This window comes from Trichechus manatus, unplaced genomic scaffold (assembly GCF_000243295.1).
Source record: "Trichechus manatus latirostris isolate Lorelei unplaced genomic scaffold, TriManLat1.0 scaffold00203, whole genome shotgun sequence".
Taxonomy (NCBI): Eukaryota; Metazoa; Chordata; class Mammalia; order Sirenia; family Trichechidae; genus Trichechus; species Trichechus manatus.
In genome coordinates, this window is record NW_004444139.1 from 1147075 (window position 1) to 1170235 (window position 23161).

Consider the following 23161-nt stretch of genomic DNA (forward strand, 5'->3'; position numbering starts at 1 on the left):
TCAGGGCACAGGGCTCCCCCACTGACAGGCGGCCATCCTGACTGAGCAGGCAGGGTGGACACTCAGGGCACAGGGCTCCCCCACTGACAGGGACGCCCATCCCGGCTGAGCAGGCAGGGCGGACACTCAGGGCACAGGGCTCCCCCACTGACGGGCGGCCTGCAGGCTGTCCTGCCGAAGGCACCACCACTGCCATCACTACCAGGTGACACACGTGCACACACCACACACGCTCACTCGCATTCACACACAAACTCACACTCCTAGTCACACTCTGACACTCATATTCACACATTCAACACACATTCACACTCACCCTCACCCTCCACACACACATTTTCACACTCACACATTGAGCACTCGCACACATTCACACACACTCAAAGGCACACACATTCACACATTCATACTGTCACATTCAGTACTCACATTTACACACTCACACATTCACAAAATCTCACACTCACACATTCACTCCCATACATTCACACATTCTCACACATTGACACTCACATTATCTCACACTCACTCAGACTCACATTCACACACTGTCACACTCACACTTGCTCACACATTCACACATGTTCACACTCACATTCACACTCATACATTCACATGCTCATTCACACTCACTGACACAGTCACACACACATTGACACATTCGCACTCACATGCTCTCACACTCACCCTCACCCACACTCACGGACATTCACACCTTACTCTCACACTCACATGCTCTCACACACTCACACTCACATGCTCTCACACACACTCATATGCTCTCACGCTCCCTCACACATGCTCTAACACACACTCACACGCTCTCACACTCCCTCGCACACACACGCTCTCACACTCCCTCACACTCACATCCTCTCACACTCACATGCTCTCACTCACATGCTCTCACACACACATGCTCTCACACATGCTCTCACACTCCTTCACACTCACATGCTCTCACACACACTCATGCTCTCACACACACACACGTTCTCACGCTCACACGCTCACACACTCACATGCTCTCACACTCCTTCACACACATGCACTCACACACACACATTCACACTTACACACTCTCACACTCTCTCACACTCCCTCACACTCACACGCACTCACACTCACGCACTCCCACGCACTCACACTCACATTCATACTTACACACTCACACTCCCTCACACACACTCACACGCACTCACACTCACACACATTCACACTTACACACTCACACTCCCTCACACTCACGCTCACCCATGCTCACGCAGGAGGCAGTGGGGCTGCAGTTGGCTGTCCCTCTTCCCCAGAGCCCCTGCTCGTGCCCCGTGCTCCTACACGGGGGGCCAGCACAGTGCCCTCCGTGCCTCGGTGGCTTCAGCAGGACATCAGGAGGGTGGGCAGCCTGAAGGGCCATGGCTAACATCTGTCTTGCCTAATGCTGGGCCCGGATCACGCTGGCACTGGGAGGCTGTATTAGCCAAGACCTCTTCAGTTGCCCGGGACAGAAAAACAGCACAAACTGGTTTAGACAAACACAGAAAGAAAAACGCATGGGCTCAAATAACAGAAAAGGCCAAGGGTGATGGCTTCAGGCAAGGCTGGGTCCAGAGTCTTGAGTCCAGAGCCTGGTTCTCCATCTCTCAGCTCTGATGTTCTCTGTGTCATCTTTATACTTCACGCCTCGTCCTGTCTGCTCCGCAGCCCCTGTGGACACACAGCCCTCCTTTCTCACAGGTGCTCTTGTGGGCACACGCTCCTCTCTGAACGCAGCAGGGAGGCTGGGTGGGGGCGGCTCTGATCCCTGGGCCAGGGTCACCGCCCACCCCGGGACAGAAGAAGGGGAAGTAGGTTCCAGACAGAGCCGGCCGAAGCTGTCCGTGGGCAGTGCTCCCTGGCCCAGGGATGCACACATATCATCACACTCTAGCCGTTCTCTGCACGTATGCTTCCTCCCTTCGGAATCTTCCTCATGACCTCTTGTTCGTCTCTCAGAGCCCCACGCCGTGTTCTTTCCTCTGAGAAGCCTTTGCTCACTTGCAGATGGAGTTAGGGACTTGCTCGCCTGCTGTAGCCCTTGTCACACTGCCTCCTGCTTGCCTGATTGGTGGGTCTGCTCTTACCCCCGGGCTCTGAGCTTCCTGCAGGCCCCCGGCCACAGAGCACATGCTTAGGACCACTCTGCCAGGAGGCTGAACATGTGTGAGAAGGAACCCCTGGCCAAACCGGCCCAGTGCACCCAGAGCTGGACATGCGGGGGGAGAGCAGTGCAGAGGGGCAGCGTTCAGCCCGAGTACCTTCCTGAAGGGCTGGCTCTGCTGGGCCTGCTGTTGCGGCCTGAGTGTGTGTGCACGCACACGTGCATACGTGACGCATGAAGCTGTGGCCACCTTTTAAAATGAGTTTCCACAGCCAGCCCCTCCTCTCGTCCTCAAGGCCACCTCGGTGAGTCCCTGCCCAGTTACCAGAATTCAAGACCTGGACAGGCCCTGAGCAGAGGGTACATCTAGGGAGGCTTCCTGGAGGAGATGTCTGTTGGCTGACGGGCCTGTTGTCTCGGGTCCTGGGCACCCAGATCAGCAGACGCTTCACGCTCTAAAATGACCTGTGACAAGAAGGTCACTAAGGCGTGTTGACCCCTCCTTTGTGCCCTGCACTGCTCTTTTCGTCCCACCCCGGGGGGCACCAGAGCCAGCACCCGGCCAGGGCCACGCTGCTAAGTGAGAAGGGGCAGGGCTAGTGGAGGAAGCAGACTGCCTGGCCCCACAGCCAGTGCTCTCCAGGGGCCCTCACCTGCCATCCCTCATCGGGGACCACTGTATGCCGGAACAGCCTGTGTCATTCAGGCCTGCTCCGAGCCTGCCCAGAGGAGCCTGCTCAGCTTCCTATCATCACGCACGCCTCCACGGACAGACGGGCAGTGGTGGCGCAGGAGGTGCATTGGTCGGGAATTGAACCCAGGTCTCCCCCATGGAGGGTGAGAATTCCACCACGGGCCACAGGCGTCCCCACCTCGCAGGTGCACTGCCGTCTAACCGCAGCCTGTGGACACAAACGTCTTGTGCCCGTAACACGTTCCACAGGCTCCCTCGTGCCCAGCTCAGTGCAGCCACCCACGGATTCAGAAGGTGCTCTGAGCCCCTGCAGGACGCCCGCTCCTGGGCCGGGTGCTAGGAGTGCAGGGATGCAGACGCAGCCTGCTCTCAGCTGACCCTGTGACCCTGGGACATGATGGCAAGCCAGAGATTGAACGGGGCTCCATGGGGCGGCAGGGTGCAGGGCGCTCATGCCTGGGGAAGGGGCTTCAGGAGGGGAGCAGTGTCACCAAGGGGAGGCCCTGACCGGGACTTTAAGGGCTGAGAGGGAATTTGCCCATCGAGGTATGGGCGCAGGAAGGCATTTGAGGCCAGGGCCCGGCGTGGCAAAAGCACAGAGGCGTGAAAATGGCCCGGCAGCCTCACTGAACAGCCGCGTCCACTGCAGTCACATCTGCAAAAGCTAGAAAATATCATAGCAACATGCTACAGGCGAGTGGGGAGTTGGCGCAATCCAGATGTCTAAGACATCTGGATGTCACCTGTTTTAACTGTGCTGTAAGCAAGATTTTCCTGCACTGCTGAATGTTCTCGGTAACTGTCTCTGGTTTGCTCCAGCCAGGAGGACGAGCCGTTCCCTCTCGGAAGTAACCAGTTCTAACAGCGCCCTCCCACGCAGCCACATAAATCAGATGGGAAGACTTGATCATTGATTAGCTGTCTGAAGGCCCCCAGGACGCTTCTGGGTTTTGCCCTCAGAGTGTGGCACTAATGCTATAATAATATAATAAACCAAACCAAACCCCTTGCCATCAAGTCGATCCCGAACCATAGCGACCTTACAGGACAGAGGAGAACTGCCCCACAGGGCTTCCAAGGAGCAGCTGGTGGATTTGAACTGCCGACCTTTTGGTTAGCAGCCGAGCTCTTAACCACTGCGCCACCAGGGCACTGCTGCTCTAATAATAGCTGTCATGTATTAATGCCTGCTAGGTCTCAGACACGGTTCTGGGGACTTCTATCCTCATGGCACTCTTGTGAAATAGATGCTGTTATTATCCACATTTTACAGATGAGGGAACTGAGGCTTGGAGGGCTTCTGTTACTTTCTCAGTGTGACTCAGCTGGGAAAGGCTGGGGTCCTCATCTAGGCTTGTGGGCGCCCAAAACCCCATGTTTTTTCTTTCCCCGACATCAGATCACAGACTATTTTCTGAAAAATTGAAAATTAAAACTGGGTCAATTGGGTTGCTAGTGACTTCACTGTGATTTCACAGCAACGTCTCCAGAATGTCTGATTCTTCTCTAATGGGTGAGTTTTTTGAGTCATGGCCTGGAAACCCCGCGGGATCCGCTGCCTCCATGCCCCAGGTCAGCAGCGCCTGGCGTCAGAGCCCCATGGGTGGTGTTGAGCGGAGCAGCCTCCTCCTCGCGGGTGGTCAGGTCACTGCCACTGTAGCTCAGGCCGGGGGGACCAAACCGGGGGCACAGCCGAGCAGTGGTGGGGTCCGAGGAGGAGGGGTCTGTTTGCACCAGCAGGAATTCCATGCCGGGAGGACTACAGTGGGATTCCAGAACGTTCGCTACAGCTCATTATTTCAGTGTGGTCATGAGTGCTAATCTCTTGCTTCACAGCTGACCCTGTGGCTGACCCCTCACACCAGCGACGGCCCCACTGGACCAAAAACCCCGCTTGCAGAGCATCTCCCAACTTCTCTTTCTCTCTGTCCTGTTAGGGATGTGAGCTCTTCCCGTTATGACACCGGTGTTCATATTTTCACGTTCTGTTTGTCATACACGTTCATGGAACCCATTCATTCATTCACATAACACCTATCTGTTGAGCCCTTGCTCTGTGCCCAGCCCTGGTAGGCACGGGGGAGGCAGAGGTGACAGCATAGCCGTGTGTGCGGCCTGCCGAGCCCGGGGTCCCGAAAGCCCCATGACGTTTGCAGAGACTTCATCGGGCGTGGAGTGGGCAGGCCACACCACCACACGGGAGATTCAAGGATGCCTTCTCCAGACTGTATGAAAGGTGATCGAGGCATCCTGGGGTATAAAATAAAAAAGATTGTTCTGGAACATCTTTCTATGGCACTCAAGGGCCATCCATGCTGGTTTGGGGTTCTTGGCAGGCTTCCCTGTGCACCCCCCGACAGGCGGGCAGCCCTTCTCAGGACGCTTCCCTTTGTCTCTGCAGGCCTCCTACCCTGAGCGGCAGCCCTGTCATCTCCGACATCTCCTTGATCCGGCTTTCCCCACACCCCACCGGCCCTGGGGAGTCCCCGCTGAGTGCCCCCCACCCATACGTGACCCCCCACATGGAGCACTACCTCCGTTCTGTGCACAGCAGCCCCAGCCTCTCCATGATCTCTGCAGCCCGGGGCCTCAGCCCCGCTGATGGTGAGTGGGGCCCGTGTTAGGAGGGCGGCCGGGGCGCCGTGGGGAGCAAGATGGGAGGCCCAGGGGCTCTGTTGGGATCCCCAGCCTCGTCCCCTCGGAGAGTGAGCAGGCTGGTGTCCAACCCACCGCCCCTGAACGTCATATTTTATGATAAATGAATGGTGAGAGCTGGGAGAATTGGGGGTTCCCTGGTTTTTCCACTCTGTTGGGTATAGTCCCTGTGTGATTTACCATAACAGCCATGGTAAGAGACAACCTGTTTATTCAGGTAGATCCTGTCTTAGGTGACAGTAAAGTAAAGCCAAGTCTGTAGAAGCTGGTGTGTGTTCAGTAAAGGGAGCATTATGCAGGAGCACTTCACGGACCCCCAGAGCAGAAGGGAGGCAGAAATGTTCCTCCTGGAGGGAGAAGGGTATTAGCCATGAGGCCCGGCGCTCTCTGTCTCTGTCTCTCTTTGAGCCACGTGGACCACTCTGGCTTCCTGCCACGAGGACCGGCCCTTTCTATCTCTGTCTCTCTTTGGGCCACGTGGACCCCGCTCTGGCTTCCTGCCACAAGGCCCAGCTCTCTCTGTCTCTCTCTCTTTGGGCCATGTGGACCCCACTCTGGCTTCTTGCTTTTTGCTCGCTTGCAGGTCAACATAGGTGGCCTCAGTAGCAGCCCCAGACTCCAAGGCTTCAAGGATGAACACCAGTGGCTCTGTGTCCCCAGCTGAGAGAGAACTGATTGGTCAGCTTATCAGAGATAAGCCAATTAATTTGAGCCAGGGAGAGATGGGATTCCTGGTACAAATATGGCCTTTGATCTAAAACTTTTTACTTCCAGTCCCTAGCCCCACCCCACAGATGTACACATGCATGCACACACACATGCTCACACACAGTGGTGAGCACACTGGGGAGCCTGCCCAGCCCGCGCTCTCTTGGGAACCGCACCCTCCGCCCCAGCAGTGAGAAGACTTTATCTGCTGTCTTGTGATCCCCTCCAAGTGTTTGCCACCTCTCACTGTTCCCATCAACCAGAGCAACCGAACCAAGCTGCATCTTCCTAAAACAGGTCCAGCTGTAGCCTCCCCCCTCAGCCAAGTCAGCTTCCGGCCGGGGGACCTGCACAGGGCACAGTCGGGACCAGTGTGGGCCGGAGGCTCTGAGAAGCATGGTGCCTGGGACTCCCTCCTCGCCAGCTCTGTTCTCACCAGGTGACCGTGGCCCCTTCACCAGCAGGCCTGTGCCCTCCCAGCTCGCAGGTGTGAGCGTACACTGAAGCAGAGACCTGGATCTGAGAAGATACAGGCTGAATTGTCACGGGGAGAAGGTTTGCAGCCTCGAAAGTCACCGGAAGTCTCCCCGAAGTTGGCCAGCCCTGACGTCCTCACCAGAGAAACCAGACGATGGTCAAAGTCAAGGGGCCTTACGGGGCTGGGCCAGGAGGTGGCTCCATTCTGAGATGGCCCATGGGGTTGGGACCCAGCCCTGAGCCTGAGTGGACCCTGTGAGCGGCCTTGGCAGAGCCACGGTGCCGTGGAAGGGGTGTGCTGCCCGGTGCTGCGCGCCGAGCTGGCAGGGAGTCACCATCTTGTAGAAAGTGGGCCAACGCTTTCCCGCGCCACGTGTGATAACCTAGCCGGCAACAGGCTTACCTGAGTGGAAGATGAGGGGGGCAATTAAGCTTAAAATGCCGCTCAGGTGCTGACGCTTACAGCTGGTGTCAGGGACTGAATGGTGGTCCCAAAAAGATGTCTACCTCCGAATCCCTGGAGCCTGTCTATTTGAAAAGGGGTCTTTTCAGGTATAACTAAGGTAAAGATCTTGAGATGAGGAGAGTACCCTGCGTTATCCAGTTGAGCCCAGTGACAAGTGTCCTTATAACAGACATACAGAGAATGCAGACTCGGAAGAGGAGGCCATGTGAAGACGGGCAGAGATTGGACTGATGTGGCCACAAACCAAGGAAGCCGGCAACCACCAGAATATAAAAGAGACGCAAGGAATGGATTCTCGCCTAGAGCCTCTGGCCCTGCCAACACCTGATTTCAGACTGCTGCCTTCCAGGACTTTGTGGGAAGGAAATTCTGTTGTTTGAAGCCACCAAATGTGTGGCGGTTTGTTACAGCAGCAACAAGAAACTAATACACACGGTAACAGAGTTACTAGGGAAGAGAAAGAACCCGGCATGGTGATGGGCGTGGACAGGACGGACAGAGGCCTGGTAGTCAGCCTGGCTGGAGGCCACGGATCCCTCTGCAGGTCCAGCAGGAGATGGTGAGGAAGAGGAGGGTGGCAGCTCCCACTCTCTGGAACCTCCTCTCTGCTGATCTCATTTGGTATTTGCTGAGACTAACAGCACAGAAGCCCGGTCAGGAACTTTGGTTTCTAGAGTGAAACTTCAGGCCTCACCCAACTCTACCGCTGGGCGGCTGACCTTGGTGGTTCATTTAACTCTCCCAGCGTCAGCTTGCACATCCATCAATGGAGATAATAGTGATGCCTCTGGGCTCCTAATGTTTGCTCAATAGATGTGATTCCCTCAGTGCCTGGCTGGCACTGACCAGCAAGCGTTCAGTACCATGTCACTCTCATTATTAAGAGTAATTTGAGTGGTGAGTATTATTACCCCATTTGATGGACAACTGAGCCAGCTCAGAGAGGTGGCGTCCTCCCAGTTTTGGACACTTAGTAAAAACCAGGACTCCGATGGGTATGTTTGGTTTTCAACCTCCAGTGGCTTCCCTAGCACCACACCGCCTGAAGGCTCTCGCCGTAGTCGGAATTTCATCCTCCTCGCCCTGGGAGGGTCGAGACAGACAGTGCTGAGGTTCTGCCAGGGCGTGGGGCAGCGTGGCCTGCGGCAGGTGGGGGCTTTACCCCGCCAGGCCCCGAGGTCTTGGCCAGTGTCTCCCCAGGAATGTTCAGGCCGAGCCTCACCTGGAGCCAAACCTGGCCGCCAGGGCGCCTTCATTTGCATCTCCTCTCTCCTTTGAAGAGAGACTTATGGGCCTGTCCACCCGGATTGCTGGGCTTCCATGGGGCTCAAGGAGGCAGAGGGGTGGTTATGTATGGATTTGAGGAAATGGAGGAATGTGTGGCCTGGCTCTGGTCTCCCTCATCAGCAGAAATGTCCGCCCCCTGCTATCTGAGCAAGGCCCAGTGCAGCGAGATGCCTGGGCAGATGACAGTGGGGGACCCCAGGAGCCCTGGAGGTAGGGGATGGGCAGGGGGGCCCTGGGGAGAGACCCTTGGCCAGGAGTGTGTGGCTGTTTTCTCTGGTGGGCAAAGGTGCAGCCGCTGCCAGATTCTGACCACTCCCTCTCCCTCTCGCCCACAGTGGCACATGAGCACCTTAAGGAGAGGGGACTGTTTGGCCTGCCCCCTGCCGGCACCAACCCTTCTGACTATTACCACCAGATGGCCCTCATGGCGGGCCACCCCCCACCCTACGGGGACCTGCTGATGCAGAGCGGGGGAGCCGCAGGCGCACCTCATCTCCACGACTACCTCACTCCGGTGGATGGTGAGTGCTGGGCTGGGGGGCCTGCCGGGGTGGGGTTCCAGTGGGGAAGTGGGCCAGGAGCGGGACAAATGGACCAGGGAGGCTGGAGGGCAGGGCGCTGGGAGTGCTAAGGAGAGGCCCGGCCTTGCCTCACTCGCTCTGCCCGCCTCACCTCACACTTACGTGAAGACCCCGACTGCGGGTCCTGTTTCCCCAGACGAGTTTTGTTAGGGAAGAGGACTCCGTCTTTGTGATGCCAGCCACAGGTGGATGTCACTCTGAGGGGAGGCCACTGCATGACGAAGAGGTGTCGCCAGAGTGGGATCCCTGGTCTCTCCCACCCTGTGGGGCTTCCCCAGGGGGGTTTAGTCCAGGGCTAAGCACACAACATAGGTGTTCAATAATGTCTGTTGATTGATTATAACGCCTCTGAGTGCACACTCATGAGCACTTACACACCCGTTCACACACACGTATACGTTCTTTATCTCCTGTTCTCTCAGCATCCCAACACCGTGTGTGCCTGGGCCGAGGTGGGGCTCACGGGGAGGGCGTCGGCAGGGAGCCTCGGGCTCAGGTCAGGCTGCGCGCTGTCCGTATTAGTGACCAGATGATACGGTGCTTCTTTGGACGCTGCATAAAGACGGCCAAGGCTGTACCCAGGTAGCCTATCCAAACGTCTGGCTGCTCCAAGCAGGCCTGCCATCTGGGGCCGAAGGGTGGCACCAGGCCAGCTAGGAATCCTGGCCTGAGGACAGGAGCAGCCGCGCTGAGCAGCCAGGATCGTCCAGTTATTCAGCAGACGTGAGCACGTGCTATGTAAGAGTGTGTGTGTGCACAAGTGTGAGCATATGAATGTGTGTGAGTGTGTGAGTGTGTGAGTGCGTGTATGCGTGCCTGCATGTACGTGAGAGGCAGAGAGAACAAGAACAGAAGTGTCCGCCGCTGTCTGGGGCTTTTACGTACGTTACCCTACAGGTCTTCCATTCTGAGGCTGGAATTATTTTCGTGGTTTAGGATGGGTGAACTGGGACTGCAGACATTAAGGGCTTTGCCCCTGGTTGTGCCTCGGGGTTTCACACCTGGCTCTGTTGTTACCTGCGTCGTTTGCTCTCTCCCCGGGCACGCTGCCTCCAGTGGCGGCCACAAGGCGCCCGGATGAGCCCTGTGAGCTGTGGCCATAAGTGGAGCCTTGGTCCTTCGGCCTTAGGGAGGGGCGGGTGGGCCAGAGGAGCTGGCTGGAGCCGGGTGCGCACAGAGGCCGTGGAGAGAGGAGGTTGCAGTGAGCTGCAGGCCTGACTGGGCCAGAGGAGGAAGTGAGGAGGAGGCGGGGTGGGCCTTCATCCCACACCTGGCTGCGCTGTGACCTCTCTGTGGGAGCCGGATGGGGGGCAGGGATACCCAGCCCCCTGTGCTATGTGGACTTAGCTTAGTGCCTGTCATACAGTAGGTGCTAACTAATGCTAGTCCCCTTCTCTGTCCACCTGTATCCTTTTTCTTCTTTCACATCTGCTCCCTCTTACAAGACTTTCTTCATATCGCCACCGCTGTCCACCCCAGTGCTTAGCCCCAGTCTTCTTGACATCTTCCGGTGTCCGTCTGTCCCCCAGGCCTGTCACGTCTGGCCTGTCAGCCGTCTCGGACCATTCAGCTATCTGCAACCTTGGCCTCACTGCCACGCAGCTATGGCCACCGTCAGCTCCCCTAGCCTCATGGCGCCTCTGCACTGCCATCTTGTCTCCCCTGCCATCCTGCTGTCGGCCCTGCATGGCCCCCATCACCCTCAGGGAGAGTTCAGACTTTCACGTGCCTCACAGAGCCCTGCTGGCTTTGCCCCGGCCTGTATTCCAGCTTCGTCTTCTTCCCCTGAAAACTGCACGTCAGCCACGCTCTGCTCTGCCTCCCGCTTCCTGGGCAAGTCTCACATCCTCTGCACTGGGGCCTGGCAGGTTCCCTCTGCTCAGAATGCCATTCCCCACAGGCTGGCCGGGCTAATTCCTGTGTGGTCTGCCAGGACTCAGATCAGTCACCACGTCTCCCACAACATCGTCCCAAGTCCCACCCAGGCTTCATTAACACCACTTTTGGAGCTCCTGCACCTCTGTGTCCCACCTACAGGACCTGAGGCTGGTCACACGTCCTTATATATAACCAGATATTGAGCCCCGCGGGGTCTGGAGCGCATCTGGCATGGAGTGGGCCTGCTGTGCCCCTGGGGTGAGTGAGTGAGTGAGTGGGTATGTGGATGGGCGAGTGAGTGGGTGGGCGAGTGAGTGGGTGAGTACGTGGGTGGCTGGGTGGGTGAATGAGTGGGTGGGTGGGTGAGTGGGTAGACAATTGGGCAGATGGGTGATGGTCACGTGGGTAAGCAAGCGAGTGGGTGGGTGGGTGGGCACATAGGAGACAGATGGGCGAGTGGGAGAGCAATCAAGTGGACAGTTGAGTGGGTGAGGGGTGAGTGAGTGGGTATGTGGGTGAATGAGTGAGAGAATGAGTGGGCGGGGAGTGGGTGAGTGGGTATGTGGGTGGATGAGTGAGTGAATGAGTGGGTGGGGGGTAGGTAAGTGAGTAGCAGTTACAGAAGAACCTGGAATAGAAAGATGCAAACTAATTAGGGAGGTAACTTCTGGGGGAAGCAGCTGGCATTCGCAGGGAGCCTGGACAGGGACTGGGAGCAGGAACTCTGTTCCGTGGACGGCCACTCGGCATTTGGTAGCATCTGGGGCCAAGCTTCTCTCTGAGACCCTGGAGGTGGGGAGTAAGAGGGTGAGCTCACCGGTGGGCGTGCGATGCTGCCAGCTCACGTCAGTGGCTGCTGTGCTAATCAGTCCACGGGGATCCTGTCCCGGTGCGGCAGGGGGAGGGACATGCTCTTACCGCCCCCCGCCTTGGGGACTTGCCTGGCTTCAGGGTGCGGTGGGAAGCTCGGCCAGACTCCGGAGTCGGCCTGAGCAGGGCTGTGGGTTTCTCAGGCTGAGGCCTGGGGACGGCGGTGGGTGTTCCTTAGCCTTGCCGGATTTCAGGGGCACATGGTGTCTTTCGCTTTGTTCTCCATCCGGTATAGTCCAGGGAACTCAGAGCAGCCACGCAGCATCTCCTCTGTGTCACACTTGACACGGTTTTCAAACAAGTGTAAACTAGAACCAGAACCTTTGCTTCAGCTTTTAAAAATATTTTAAAATTACACTGGTGAATGTCATTAATGTCACTGAATTGTGTACCCAAGTGATAGAGTGGAGTCCTGGTGGCGCAGTGGTTAAGAGCTTGGCTGCTCACCAAAAGGTCAGCAGTTCGAATCCCGCAGCCACTCCTTGGACACCCTGTGGGGCAGTTCTACTCTGTCCTGCAGGGTCGCTGTGAGTTGGAATCAACTCAACGGCGGCGGGTTTTTTTTTTTTTTTTTGTTTCATTTTGATAGTACAGTGGTTACCATGGCAAAGGTGTTGTTATCTATATTTCAGCACGATACATTTTTTTTTAAGTTTTGGGCATTCCTGCTCAGCTCCGATGCCTGGGTGAGTGTGCTTCTCATGTGCGTCTTTAAGAGCCTTGACCGGGGGGTGGTCAGGAGGAGCACAGTGCTGGTGTTCCTGGCCCGCATCCTTGCTCTGCTGAGCTCAGCCGTGGCTCCGGGTGTTGGCGGGCCGGCTGCACGGGTCTGCGAAGAGTTCACACAGGGAGGGATGGAGTGGGTCTTCCCACCACGTTTCTGTCTGTCACAGAGAGCCTTGTGCAGGCCGGCTTGGGGCCCAGGCCAGCCTGAGGGGCAGGAGACCACCCTGCAGGAGGATCCTGCCTTTCTCTGAGGACCACGTGGGCTCAGGTCAGGACACTGCCCGTCATGTGACCGTGAGCTTGTGAGCCTGGTGCAGGGGCAGGAGAGGGGGCCTCGAGAGCTCGTGGTAGTTGGGGGGACTGCGTCTCTCTCTGTCTCGCACACACATGCACACACACCACCTGTCTGTTAGTGCGTAGTACTGTGGTGGCCCGCGTGTGGCTGTGACGCTGGAAGCTATGCCACCTGTATTTCAAATACCAGCAGGGTCACCCGTGGTGGACAGGTTTCAGCAGAGCTTCCAGACTAAGACAGACTAGGAAGACAGGCCTGGCGATCCACTTCAGAAAAGTAACCAGTGAAAACCCTGTGAATCACAGGAGAAGGTGGTCTGCTGCAGTGCTAGAGATGAGCCCCCGAGGATGGAAGGTGCTCACAACGCACGGTGGCCACCACAGTGGACGCCAGCAGACCAGCGATCGTGGGATGGCACGAGGCCAAGCAGTATTTCGTTCTGTTGCACGTGGGGTCGTCATGAGTCCAACTTGACAGTAGCTAACAATAACAACGACTATGTGCCGGGTACTGGGGACAGCACAGTGTGCAGAATGCCCATGCTCCAGGGGTCCTCTGCGCCTCCCTTTCCCAGGAAGAGCATGAGCTCCTTGGACGGCAAGAAGGTCATCCTGACCTGCACCCCACTACCCGGCCTCCGTTCTCAGCACATTCCTTCATGTTCTTGTGTCCCGCAGCAGCCACGACGGGGCAGAGCAGTGGGGGGAGAACCTTCCAGAGGCCTTGACTGTCACGCTGAGGGGGGAGACAGCACCTCCCAGCAGTGAGGCAGCTTGAGCAGAGCAGAGAAACTGGGGAGAAGGCTCCTGAGTCCACATCCCAGAGAGCAGCACCCCAAACCCACTCGTCTGCAAACCGTATCCCAGTGTTTACCTTAGCCAGATGCCGTTTGCCACAGTTGCTGATTTTATATTTCCAATAGCCTCTCTTTTTAGGGTTCAGTAGATTGATATAAGTGGAACTTCACATTTTTTCCTCCACTGGGAAAACCTGGTAATGTCCCCATCAAGCCTGAAATAATCCCATCTGGGTGGTGTATACATCTGACGTCCAGGAAGACCCTGCCAAACCAGTGACTATCAAGCTGATTCCGACTCAGGGTGACTCCGTGTGTGGCAGGTCAGAGTAGAACTGAGTTTTCAGTGGTTGTGATCTTTCGAAATAGATCTCCAGGTCTTTCTTCCAAACCACCAACCTTGCAGTTAGTAGCCAAGTGTGGAAGCTCTTGCACTACCCAGGAAGCCCTGGTGGCACAACAGTTAAGCGCTCTGCGGTCAACCAAAGGGTTGGCAGTTCAAACCTACCTACCTAGCCACTTCAGAGGAGAAAGCCCTGGCCATCTGCTTCAGTAAAGAAAACCCTACGGGGCAGTTCTGCTCTGTCACATGGGGTCACCGTGTGTCAAAAATCCACTCAATGGCATCCAGCAACAGGGACCCCTACAGGTGTGGGAAAAGGCAGGCAGGCAGAGGGGCCTGCGATGGGCTCCTGTTGAAATGACAAAACCTACAGGAAGCCCTGCTGTCCTCCCAGGACCCCAAGGCCAGAACGTGGCGGGACACAGGGCTTTTCCTACGGCCCAGAGATGGCCCTGCTCCCTGGGCTGGGAGCGCTGTGGGCCTCCCGGCCACTGGAGGCTCATTTCCTGGTGGTCTTAAAAGAGGCCTGATTTGTGGCCGGAAGAGTGAGAAGCAGTGATGCATCCGAAGGAGACAGATGATCAGGCGGTGATCCCAGGTTATTAGTCTGCCGAGTGTTCTCTGGAGAGCGGGGCACCCACCGTTCATCACCAGGGCTCTAACATGGAATGTTCCTGTATTGTGCGCTGAATATTGGTGATTTAACAACAGAACCAGAGCAGCCGCAGCCCCCACCCCCGACTCCCAGCGCATTGAGAAGATTGAAGTGTTTCCGATTGAAATGTTGTCTGTTTACTGTCCATATTTACTCCGTGCTGCGTATTTTATTGTCATATTGATGCTAATTTGACTCGGATGTCACCTCAGTTCTGACGCCTGTTCTTTATGCGGCCGGCAGTTCCGAGGGATTTTTCAGAAACCAATTACATTGATCACACCAAGGAGAGGCATGGAGGAGCCTGAGGGGGGCTGCCAGCAGGCCTAGCCAATGGACGGGAGGGAAACTGAGGCAGGGGAGACCAAGCCGCAGGTCCTAGAGGGGCATGGGGGCAGGACCGCCGTGCAGGGACTGGGCTGAGTGGCATCCTTGGATCATTTGTGGGAACCTTCATAAACAGTCCCGTGAGACCATGTCAAGTGAGGGGCCTGAGGTCCAGAGCCTGATGTGTGTCTCCGTCACATAACTGGGATGTGGTGCTGGGAGGCCTCAACCCCAAGCCGTTTGACTGCAAAGCCCAGGCTGTTTCCACTCCATGAAGAAGGCAGCCTGGTACTGGGAGTAGGGCTGTGACAGCTACGTTGGGGACTAGGTTACAGCCCTGCAGCCCGGATTTCCCTAGAGCACCCTCAGTGAGTCTAGCAAATACCTGGGCAGGGGAGTTGGGCCAGAGCACTCACGGGAGCCCCGCTGGCCCCAGGGTGTGTCCTGCTGGCCCCCAGGAAGGCGCATCCCAGCCCCAAGCTGAGGACAGCATCTGGCACATGAAGGCTCCCGGGATGGGTCGCTTTGCCGGAAGGCAGCTCCCTCAGCAGCCGGCGCCAGTGCCTGGCCCACCTGGGGTCCCTCCTCACTCCCTGCCACCCGTCAGCCCAGCTCTGGGTCCACAGTCAGCCCGATGGAGCCGGAGGGCATGGCTCTGGACGGTTCCCAGCCCCGGTGCCCCAGGAGCCCAGTAGGAGGGAGGCCCTTCCTTCTCCACACCCGTCCACCCAGTTCTGTCCTTATGGGCCTTACGGTCACAAGCCCACAGCAATCTGGAGGTGGGCGCGGTTGGCCCATCTTCCAGATAAGGAACTAGCTCAGAGAGGTTCGGCAACTTGCCCAAAGTCCCCCAGGTCAGAGAGAGTGACAAGCAGGGCCAGAACCTGGTCAGCCTGCGTCCAGGGCCCGCGCTGGCGCCTCTGCATCCTGGAGCCTCCCCTGGGCCCTCCAAGAACACTAGCGTGACCCCGCTGACAGGGCCCCCGGGGCGTCATGCCTGGAGCTGCGGGGTACCATTTCCAACCCCCCCAGGCGGTGAGCTTCATGAGGACAGGGCCGCGTGTCCTTGTGGCTGGTCGTCCCGCCATGTCCTGTACTGCGCAAAGGACTGATGAACGAATGAGCGAAACATTAACAGACAAAAGAAGGGCCCAGTGGATGGAACGGAAGTGCAGGTCAAGGAGTGACAGGACCTGGTGCCCCCAGGGCGAGGGCAGGCGGCGGCAGCTGCGGGCAGGGCGGCCCCGGCCTTCCAGACCCCGGCGGCTGAGGGACATTGGAACAGGCACATCCACGGAGGAAGAGACTCCACCACCGCCAGTTCCCTGTCGTAAATCACAGGCGAAGCCACAGGGAATGAGAGCCGGCCTTTTCTTCTGTTTAGTAATTTATCAAGGGAAGAGGCACGTTAATAAACATTTCCCTGGAGATGCGGGAATAACAGAGACGAATATTACTGTCAGATTTGGCCCGTTTCCGCTTGTTAGGGACACGTGGGAGGGTAGGAATCCAAATATTAGCAGGCCAATCTTTTCTAAAACGGGTTACAAAAATGTGTGTGTGTGTTCCTTTCTGCGAGGTTGGGTCTTTCTCCCGTCTCAGGTTTCCCCGTTTGTCATTCATGTAGGAAGAGGAGTGTCTTGGAGAACTGACGTTTGTTTCTTGGAATTTTCTTTAAAGTGAGGGCTGACAAGGCGTGAACTCCGTGAACAGGAACTTAGAGGCCAAGAGGAAGCCTGGCGAGCGGGCAGATGAGTGAGTGGTTGGTGGCAGGGGCGTTTTCCCAGACTCACGGTCCTCCACTCCGTCAGGAGCTCCCCCTGTCGCCTCCCCTCCCGCCCCACCCAACACTTCCAGCTCCTAAAGAACTGGTATTCTTTATTGTCGTTAGCTGCCACCTTGTTGGCTCCGACTCGTGGCGACCCCGTGTACAACAGAACAAAAGATCGCAATCCTGCACCATCCTCGTGCTGGTTGGCGTGCTTGAGTGCATGGGTGTGGCTATTGTGTGTTTTGAGTGCCTTCCAACCGAGGGTGCTCATCTTCCGCCACTGTATCGGACAGTGTTCCGCTGTGTTCCATAAGGTTTTCCTTGGCTGATTTTTTGGAAGGAGATTGCCAGGCCTTTCTTCCTAGTCTGTCTTAGTGGAGACGCTCTGCTGAACCAGTCCGCCCTGGGTGACCCTGCTGGTATTTGAAATACCAGAGGCAGAGCCTCCAGCATCACAGCTGCACGCAGGCCACCGCCGTCTGACCGGCTGACGGCCGGGTGGTGGTTGTCTTCATTAGCGGTCACCGTGCGTGTCTGCTGGGTTGAAGGCGCTCTCCTTGCCACTCTGAATGTTCTCAGTTCTCCCAACAAGCCTGCAAGACAAGCCGGGCGGCCTCTATCGTGCATATCAGGAAAGGGAGGCTCAGAGGTTACAGAACGTGCTCCAGAGCAGGTCGTCAGGTCCGGCATGGCAGCCAATGCAGGCTGTCACATGACCTCCACGTCACGTGTGTGTCCACCCACCAGAGCCTCTGGCCTCCAGGGGAGCCTGCCTTAACCCTCTTCCCACACCCCTCCCCATAGCCCCTCCTCCCCCAAGACACCCCCAGAGGCAGGGTGGGTGGTTTTGGCATTTATCTCCCTAGCTTCCAATCCCAGCTTCACCACTTCTCCTGGCTGTGTGGCCTTAGGCAAGCTACTTAACCTCTCTGTGCCTTTGTTTTCGTTTTCTTATCTGTAATAATAAACGGCAACAACAAAACAGTTGCTGTAGGTAGTCAGTTCTGACTCATGGCAACCCCATGTGTTGTAAAGTAGAACTGTGCTGCAGACGGTTTTCTTGGCTGTGACCTTTCAGAAGTAGATCTCCAGGCCTTTCTTCCGAAGCACCACTGGGCGAGTTCAAACCATCAGCCTTTTGGTTAGTAGTCAAGCTCTTCACTGTTCGTACCACCGAAGGATTCCTGAGGATAACAATAACCCCTTCTTTATAGGGCACTTGTGAAGATTAAATTACCTGCTATTTTAAAGTGCTTAGAATACATGCCAGACACTCAGTAAATACGAACTTCAGCGGCCACTGTTCCACTTTCCCCCAGCACGTCATACTTACGCCATTCAGTGAGCACCTGGCACATCCCGCGTGGAGGTCGTCACTGAGCCAGTGTTTGAGTGCTGGGATATATGGGGGGCTGTGGAGAACCTGAGTCCTTATTCATGCAGGCAGGAGAGCCAGAAGCAACCAGGTGACCACACAAGTGAAGGTGAGCCCGCCATGGGGACGCTTGTTTGGAGAGAGGTCTGCAGTTGTGGGAGCCAGCAAGCGGGGAGCTGACCGCGTCAGGAAGTCAGAGAGGCTTCCTGGAGGAACGGGCGACTCAGCTGAGGTCTGAGTGCAGTGAGGAGGGAACAGCGTGTCAGGCAGAGAAGGCACACGGGCAAAGGTCCGGTGCAGCAGGGCAGGCAGCCTGGAGGAGGAGCTGGAAGGGGCTGGTGTGGCTGGAGCAGAACGGGGGGGCAATGGGGCAGGATGAAGCTGGAGTGGCAGGCCGTGTAGGCCATGCTAAGGATTCTGGCGTTTTTTCCTAAAAGCAAGGGGATGCTTTGGAAAGTCTCAAGGTAGACAGTGACATGAGCCAGTTTGCAATTTAAAAAGTTCTCTCCGGCCACCGTGTGGGGTGTGGATTGGCCGCAGTTAGTTAGGGATCTCTGGAATGGTCCCGCCGGGCTGGGCTGCTAGATGGGGAGAAGGGGGACACGCGGGCTGCCAAGGAGCAGAGTCTGCAGGCCTGGGGGCGGCTCCACGCTGAGTCAGGTGATGGGAAGAGTCAGCCTTCTGCCGCAGGTGGGGGGCTCTTGCCGAGCTGGGGAGCTGCTGGAGGGTCTGGGAAGGTACATATCAGCGGTGGTGGACAGGTGCTGAATTGGGCTTGCCTCTGACCTGCAGGTGAGGCACACAGGCTGTCAGGTTTGTTAAGTTTGCGTGGCAGCCTCCATAAAGTTCACTATTTGGGGCCACTTACTGGGGGAGAGGGACGCAAAAGCTGTTTCTGGTGAGAGAATGTCTTCCTGGCCCCAGCCCTGGGCCCACCACTCCTCAGATACCAGAGACAGGTAGGACACTGAGTCCTCAGAAAATCCACATGTCAGGGCTCCTCTGGACCCAAGTTCAAATCCTGCCTCTGTAGTTTCTATGACCTTAGCGCCTCGCCGACCTCCCCAAGCCTTGTTTCCTTATCTGCAAAGCTGGCTTTGATCCGAGGATGATGGTAGCTGTTAAACAAGACCAAAACCAAACCCATTGCCGTTGAGTCGATTCTGACTCATAGCGACCCTGTAGGACAGAGTAGAACTGCCCTATAGTGTTTCCAAGGAGCAGCTGGTGGATTTGAACTGCAGACATTTTGGTTAGCAGCTGAGCTCTTAACCACTGAGCCACCAGAGCTCCATTAAATGAGACAGTGGATCCAAATGTCACTAAATGGGTTACTGATCACTCGAGAATTCAGAAGCAGACCCCTATCCAAGTGACTACACCAAGGGGCATGCCATCTCCTGTTGCTGACCGAGGAGGACGTGTCTGTGCTGCCTGGGACCCTCGGTCAGAGTGTTCGGTTATACCTGCAGGGCAGCACGGCCCCGGTCCTGGCAGGAGTGTGCCTGCCCCATCAGGCACTGAGGGCAGGGTAGTGTGGGCTGCCTCGTGTCCTGGGCTGGGGGGCTGGCAACAGAAGGTGGCCTTGTCAGAGTGAGTGAGCTGCTGGCCCGGGCGCCCAGTCTGTGGAGCAGAGCAAGCCAGAGTCACAAAAAGCACTTCTGTGGAAGAATTCTGAAACGGACAGAAGTGATGATTCACAGCACGATGAATGTAATTAATGTCACGGGATTGTCCACGTAAAAAACGTTGACATGGCAAATGTTTGGTTATATATATTTACCACAATTAAAAATATTAATCTTGAGGAATTCTTCCCCCCAATAAAGCTTCTAGGGAGCACCTTCTGGCACCCACCGTGACTCCTTACTGAGAGATACGTAAGCCCCAGTCCTCAGCACTCAGCAAAACAAACAGACCACCAAAAGGAACATTCAGCTGGCAAGGATGCTCAGAAAACGTGTTCTGGTTAACTCGCCTGTTTCCTGCGCTGGGGGGCTTGCCTACAAGCTCCTCGCCCTTCTTGCTAAACATCTTTTCCAAAGTGTGTTGGCCCCATGCACGTTACAATCGTAGGGCATTTAGGATGTAAAAGCTCCTTTCACTGCCGTCTTCCACCTGGTATAACTCCCAGAACTGGCGGGAAACCAGTGTTGAGCTCAGATCACTGACCTTCTGAGTCTCAGAGAGGTGAAGCGGTTTATGCTGAGTGGGGGCTTGGGCCAGCCTCTGAGCCGGCACATGGCCCTGCCTCTGGGCTGCAGGTCTACTTGCTGTGAGACTCCTGGACAAGCCCTTCCTCTCTGGCCTCAGATCCTCACGCCCTTGTCCACAATGAAGGCGGTTAGGAGAGAAAACCCCAGAAGCCCCTTTGGCCTGAGGATTCTGGGCCCGCCTCTCTCCTCCACAGCCCAGAGAGGTTTCTCCCTGTTCCCCAGGGTCCCCGGGACTTTCTGGGTGTGCTCCAGGCCCTCAGGCTTTTCCTCCTTCCCATAAAGCTGACCCTCAGGGGCCGGCCGAGGCTGGGAGGGGCAGACTGGTTCTCCCCCAGGCTCTGGCATAGCCCCCGCTGGCTGTGAAGGCCCCCTGTGATGCAGCTGTGTGGGCACAGTGGTGCCCAGGCTCCTTCAGCTGCCCCGTGGCTCCATGTACCACACCTGCCTGCATGTGCCCTGAACCTGCCCGGGGCAGCGGCACTATGGGGGTGCTCTGAGACTCACCTCATTACCCCCGCCCACTGCCCCCAGCTGTGGAAGCCCCAACACAGACTTGGTTAGGAGTCACCCTGCTGCCAGTGCTCGGTGTGCCCTTGGGAGCGGCGTAGTCTGAGCCCCGAGGGGGCCGTGTAGACAGCACAGGGTGGCCGGGGCCAGGCAGACCCACGGCCACGCCACCTGTCATCACCCTGGGGAAGAGCCCTGAGCAGGCCGGGCGGGCAGAGGGCAAAAGTCGGCCGCTGCAAACCGGGACGGCCGGAGTGGGGCTGGGAAGGCGCCTCAGCAGCCAGGGAGTCTGAGCAGCCGTGGGAGCCATCTAGGGCCAGCCCACCAAATCCTGTAAGAAAAGATTTTCCCCGCCACCTCGGGAAGCTAGAGGCCAGGTGGGAGGAGAAGGTGGGCAAGGCAGGGGGCGGAGGAAGGGGCTGAGACCACCCCCCCCATGCACGTATCCTGAGCAGTTCTGGTGGCCCTGTGGGTGCAGGCTTCTTCACAGGTCACCTTCTTCAAGTGTCACAGCAGCCCCGGGAGGCAGCATTATCACTGAAAGCCAAGAAACCAAACCTGTTGCCGTCGAGTCGATTCCAACTCATAGCGACCCTGTAGGACAGAGTAGAACTGCCCCCTAGAGTTCCCAGGGAGCGGCTGGTGGATTCTAACTGCCGACGCTTTGGATAGCAGCTCTTAACCACTACGCCACCAGGGTTTCGACACTATCGTTAGAGCCCTTTAAAAAAGAGGAGACGGCTTGGGGAGGTGAAGTAACCCCTCCATGGTGGACGTGGGCAGGGCGGCCACCTTGTGAGTGGAGGAGAGTCGTCCAGTGACGTTGTCAGGCCATTTCCAGGCCACATGGTTGTCCAGAGGAGAGACCCTGGATGGGGGCAGGGGGTGGAGTGATCTGGACCCACCATGGGAGACCCCGTGGCTCTGGGCACAGGGTGTCCTGATCTGGGGCAGCGCCTCTTCCTTATGTACGCGTGGGGCTCAACGAGGCAGGTGAGGGGTGACAGCAGATAGGGCAGGGTGGTAGTGTGTGTGTGTGTGTGTGTGTGTGTGTGTGTGTGTGTGTGTGTGAGTGTAAGGCAGCTGTCCCAAGCCCTGGGCCACCCTGAACTGCAGGCCCTCGAAGTGGCAGAGCTCTGTTAAACTTGCTGTGGGGTTGCCTCTTGCTGCTGCTCCTGGCACCCCACCCACCCCGTTACGGTAGGTTCAGGAGGGTGGCCACCCAGGCCCCTGCTTGGCGAATACCCTGTAGGGGGCGTGATCTGTGACCTGAGATGCTCCGCTCCATGACTGTCCTCCCCATGGATCACCCACACGACTGACTTCTGCAACAATGAGAGCGAGCGAATTCCACCTTACACACCAGCATGGACAAGCCTCACCGACTACAGTGCTGGACGCGGGGAGCCAGATAGGAAACAGCGTTTATAATCCCATTTATATAAAGCTCTACAACAGGCCCGACTAAGCGGTGGGGTTAGCAGTCGGCACAGAGGCTGCCTTGGGTGGGTGCTTGCCGTGCTCTGCCCCCTGACCTGGAGTTGTTTTCACGGGTGGATTCACTTTGTGAAAGGCCACCGAGCCGTTTACTTATGAGGTGCATTTCTGTAATGTCTGCAGCACTGCTGGGTTCCAGCCCTGGTCTCCGCCTACCTGATAGTAAAGATGTGAGCGTATGCTCGGTGCTCACGCCCGCTCGCCAAGCATCTTACACGCGCTTCTCAAGTCATCGCCACACCTTGCCAGGGTCAATCCCGTTTTACAGACGAGTAAACGGAGGCTGAGAGCCCACAGCTGGAGGATGACGGACTGTGACTCCCGTTAGACCGTCTCTCAGTCTCCTCCTGTCCCCCCTCCATCAACTCTCCTCCCCTTGCTTCCCCTCCTCCACGCACATCTCTGTGTGCACACACACGTATAGGCACACATATGTGCGCACACGCGGGTGATGTTAACGTGCCTTGTGCTTGCTGCCCCCCCGCAGTGTCTCGCTTCTCCAGCCCGCGGGTGACCCCCCGACTGAGCCGCAAGCGGGCGCTGTCCATCTCGCCTCTCTCGGACGCCAGCCTGGACCTGCAGCGGATGATCCGGACCTCACCCAACTCGCTGGTGGCCTACATCAACAACTCCCGCGGCAGCTCCGCGGCCAGCGGCTCCTACGGACACCTGTCAGCAGGTGCCCTCAGGTGAGCCCAGCCTCCGTGGAGCGCTGAGCTGGGAGCAGGGCTTCCAACCGCTTTGTTCTGAGAATCTGCATTTCCACCCCAGATATACTGACTCAGAATCTACATGTTAACAAGCTCCCCCAGGTAATTCTTAGGTATAACTCCCTGGGAACTTGTTAGAAACGCACATTCTCGGCAGGGGTGCGAAGCCCTGGTTGGGAGCTGAGTGGGG

At 57.0% G+C, this 23161-nt stretch overlaps 1 protein-coding gene across 1 annotated transcript in view; it reads left to right on the plus strand.

The window, feature by feature from the left end:
* GLI2 (GLI family zinc finger 2) overlaps positions 1–23161 on the plus strand; it is a 239450-nt gene that overhangs the window by 195934 nt on the left and 20355 nt on the right. Inside the window, 3 exon segments of the mRNA XM_004388015.1 lie at positions 5233–5435; positions 8760–8945; positions 22749–22950. Coding sequence (XP_004388072.1) covers positions 5233–5435; positions 8760–8945; positions 22749–22950 — 591 coding nt within the window.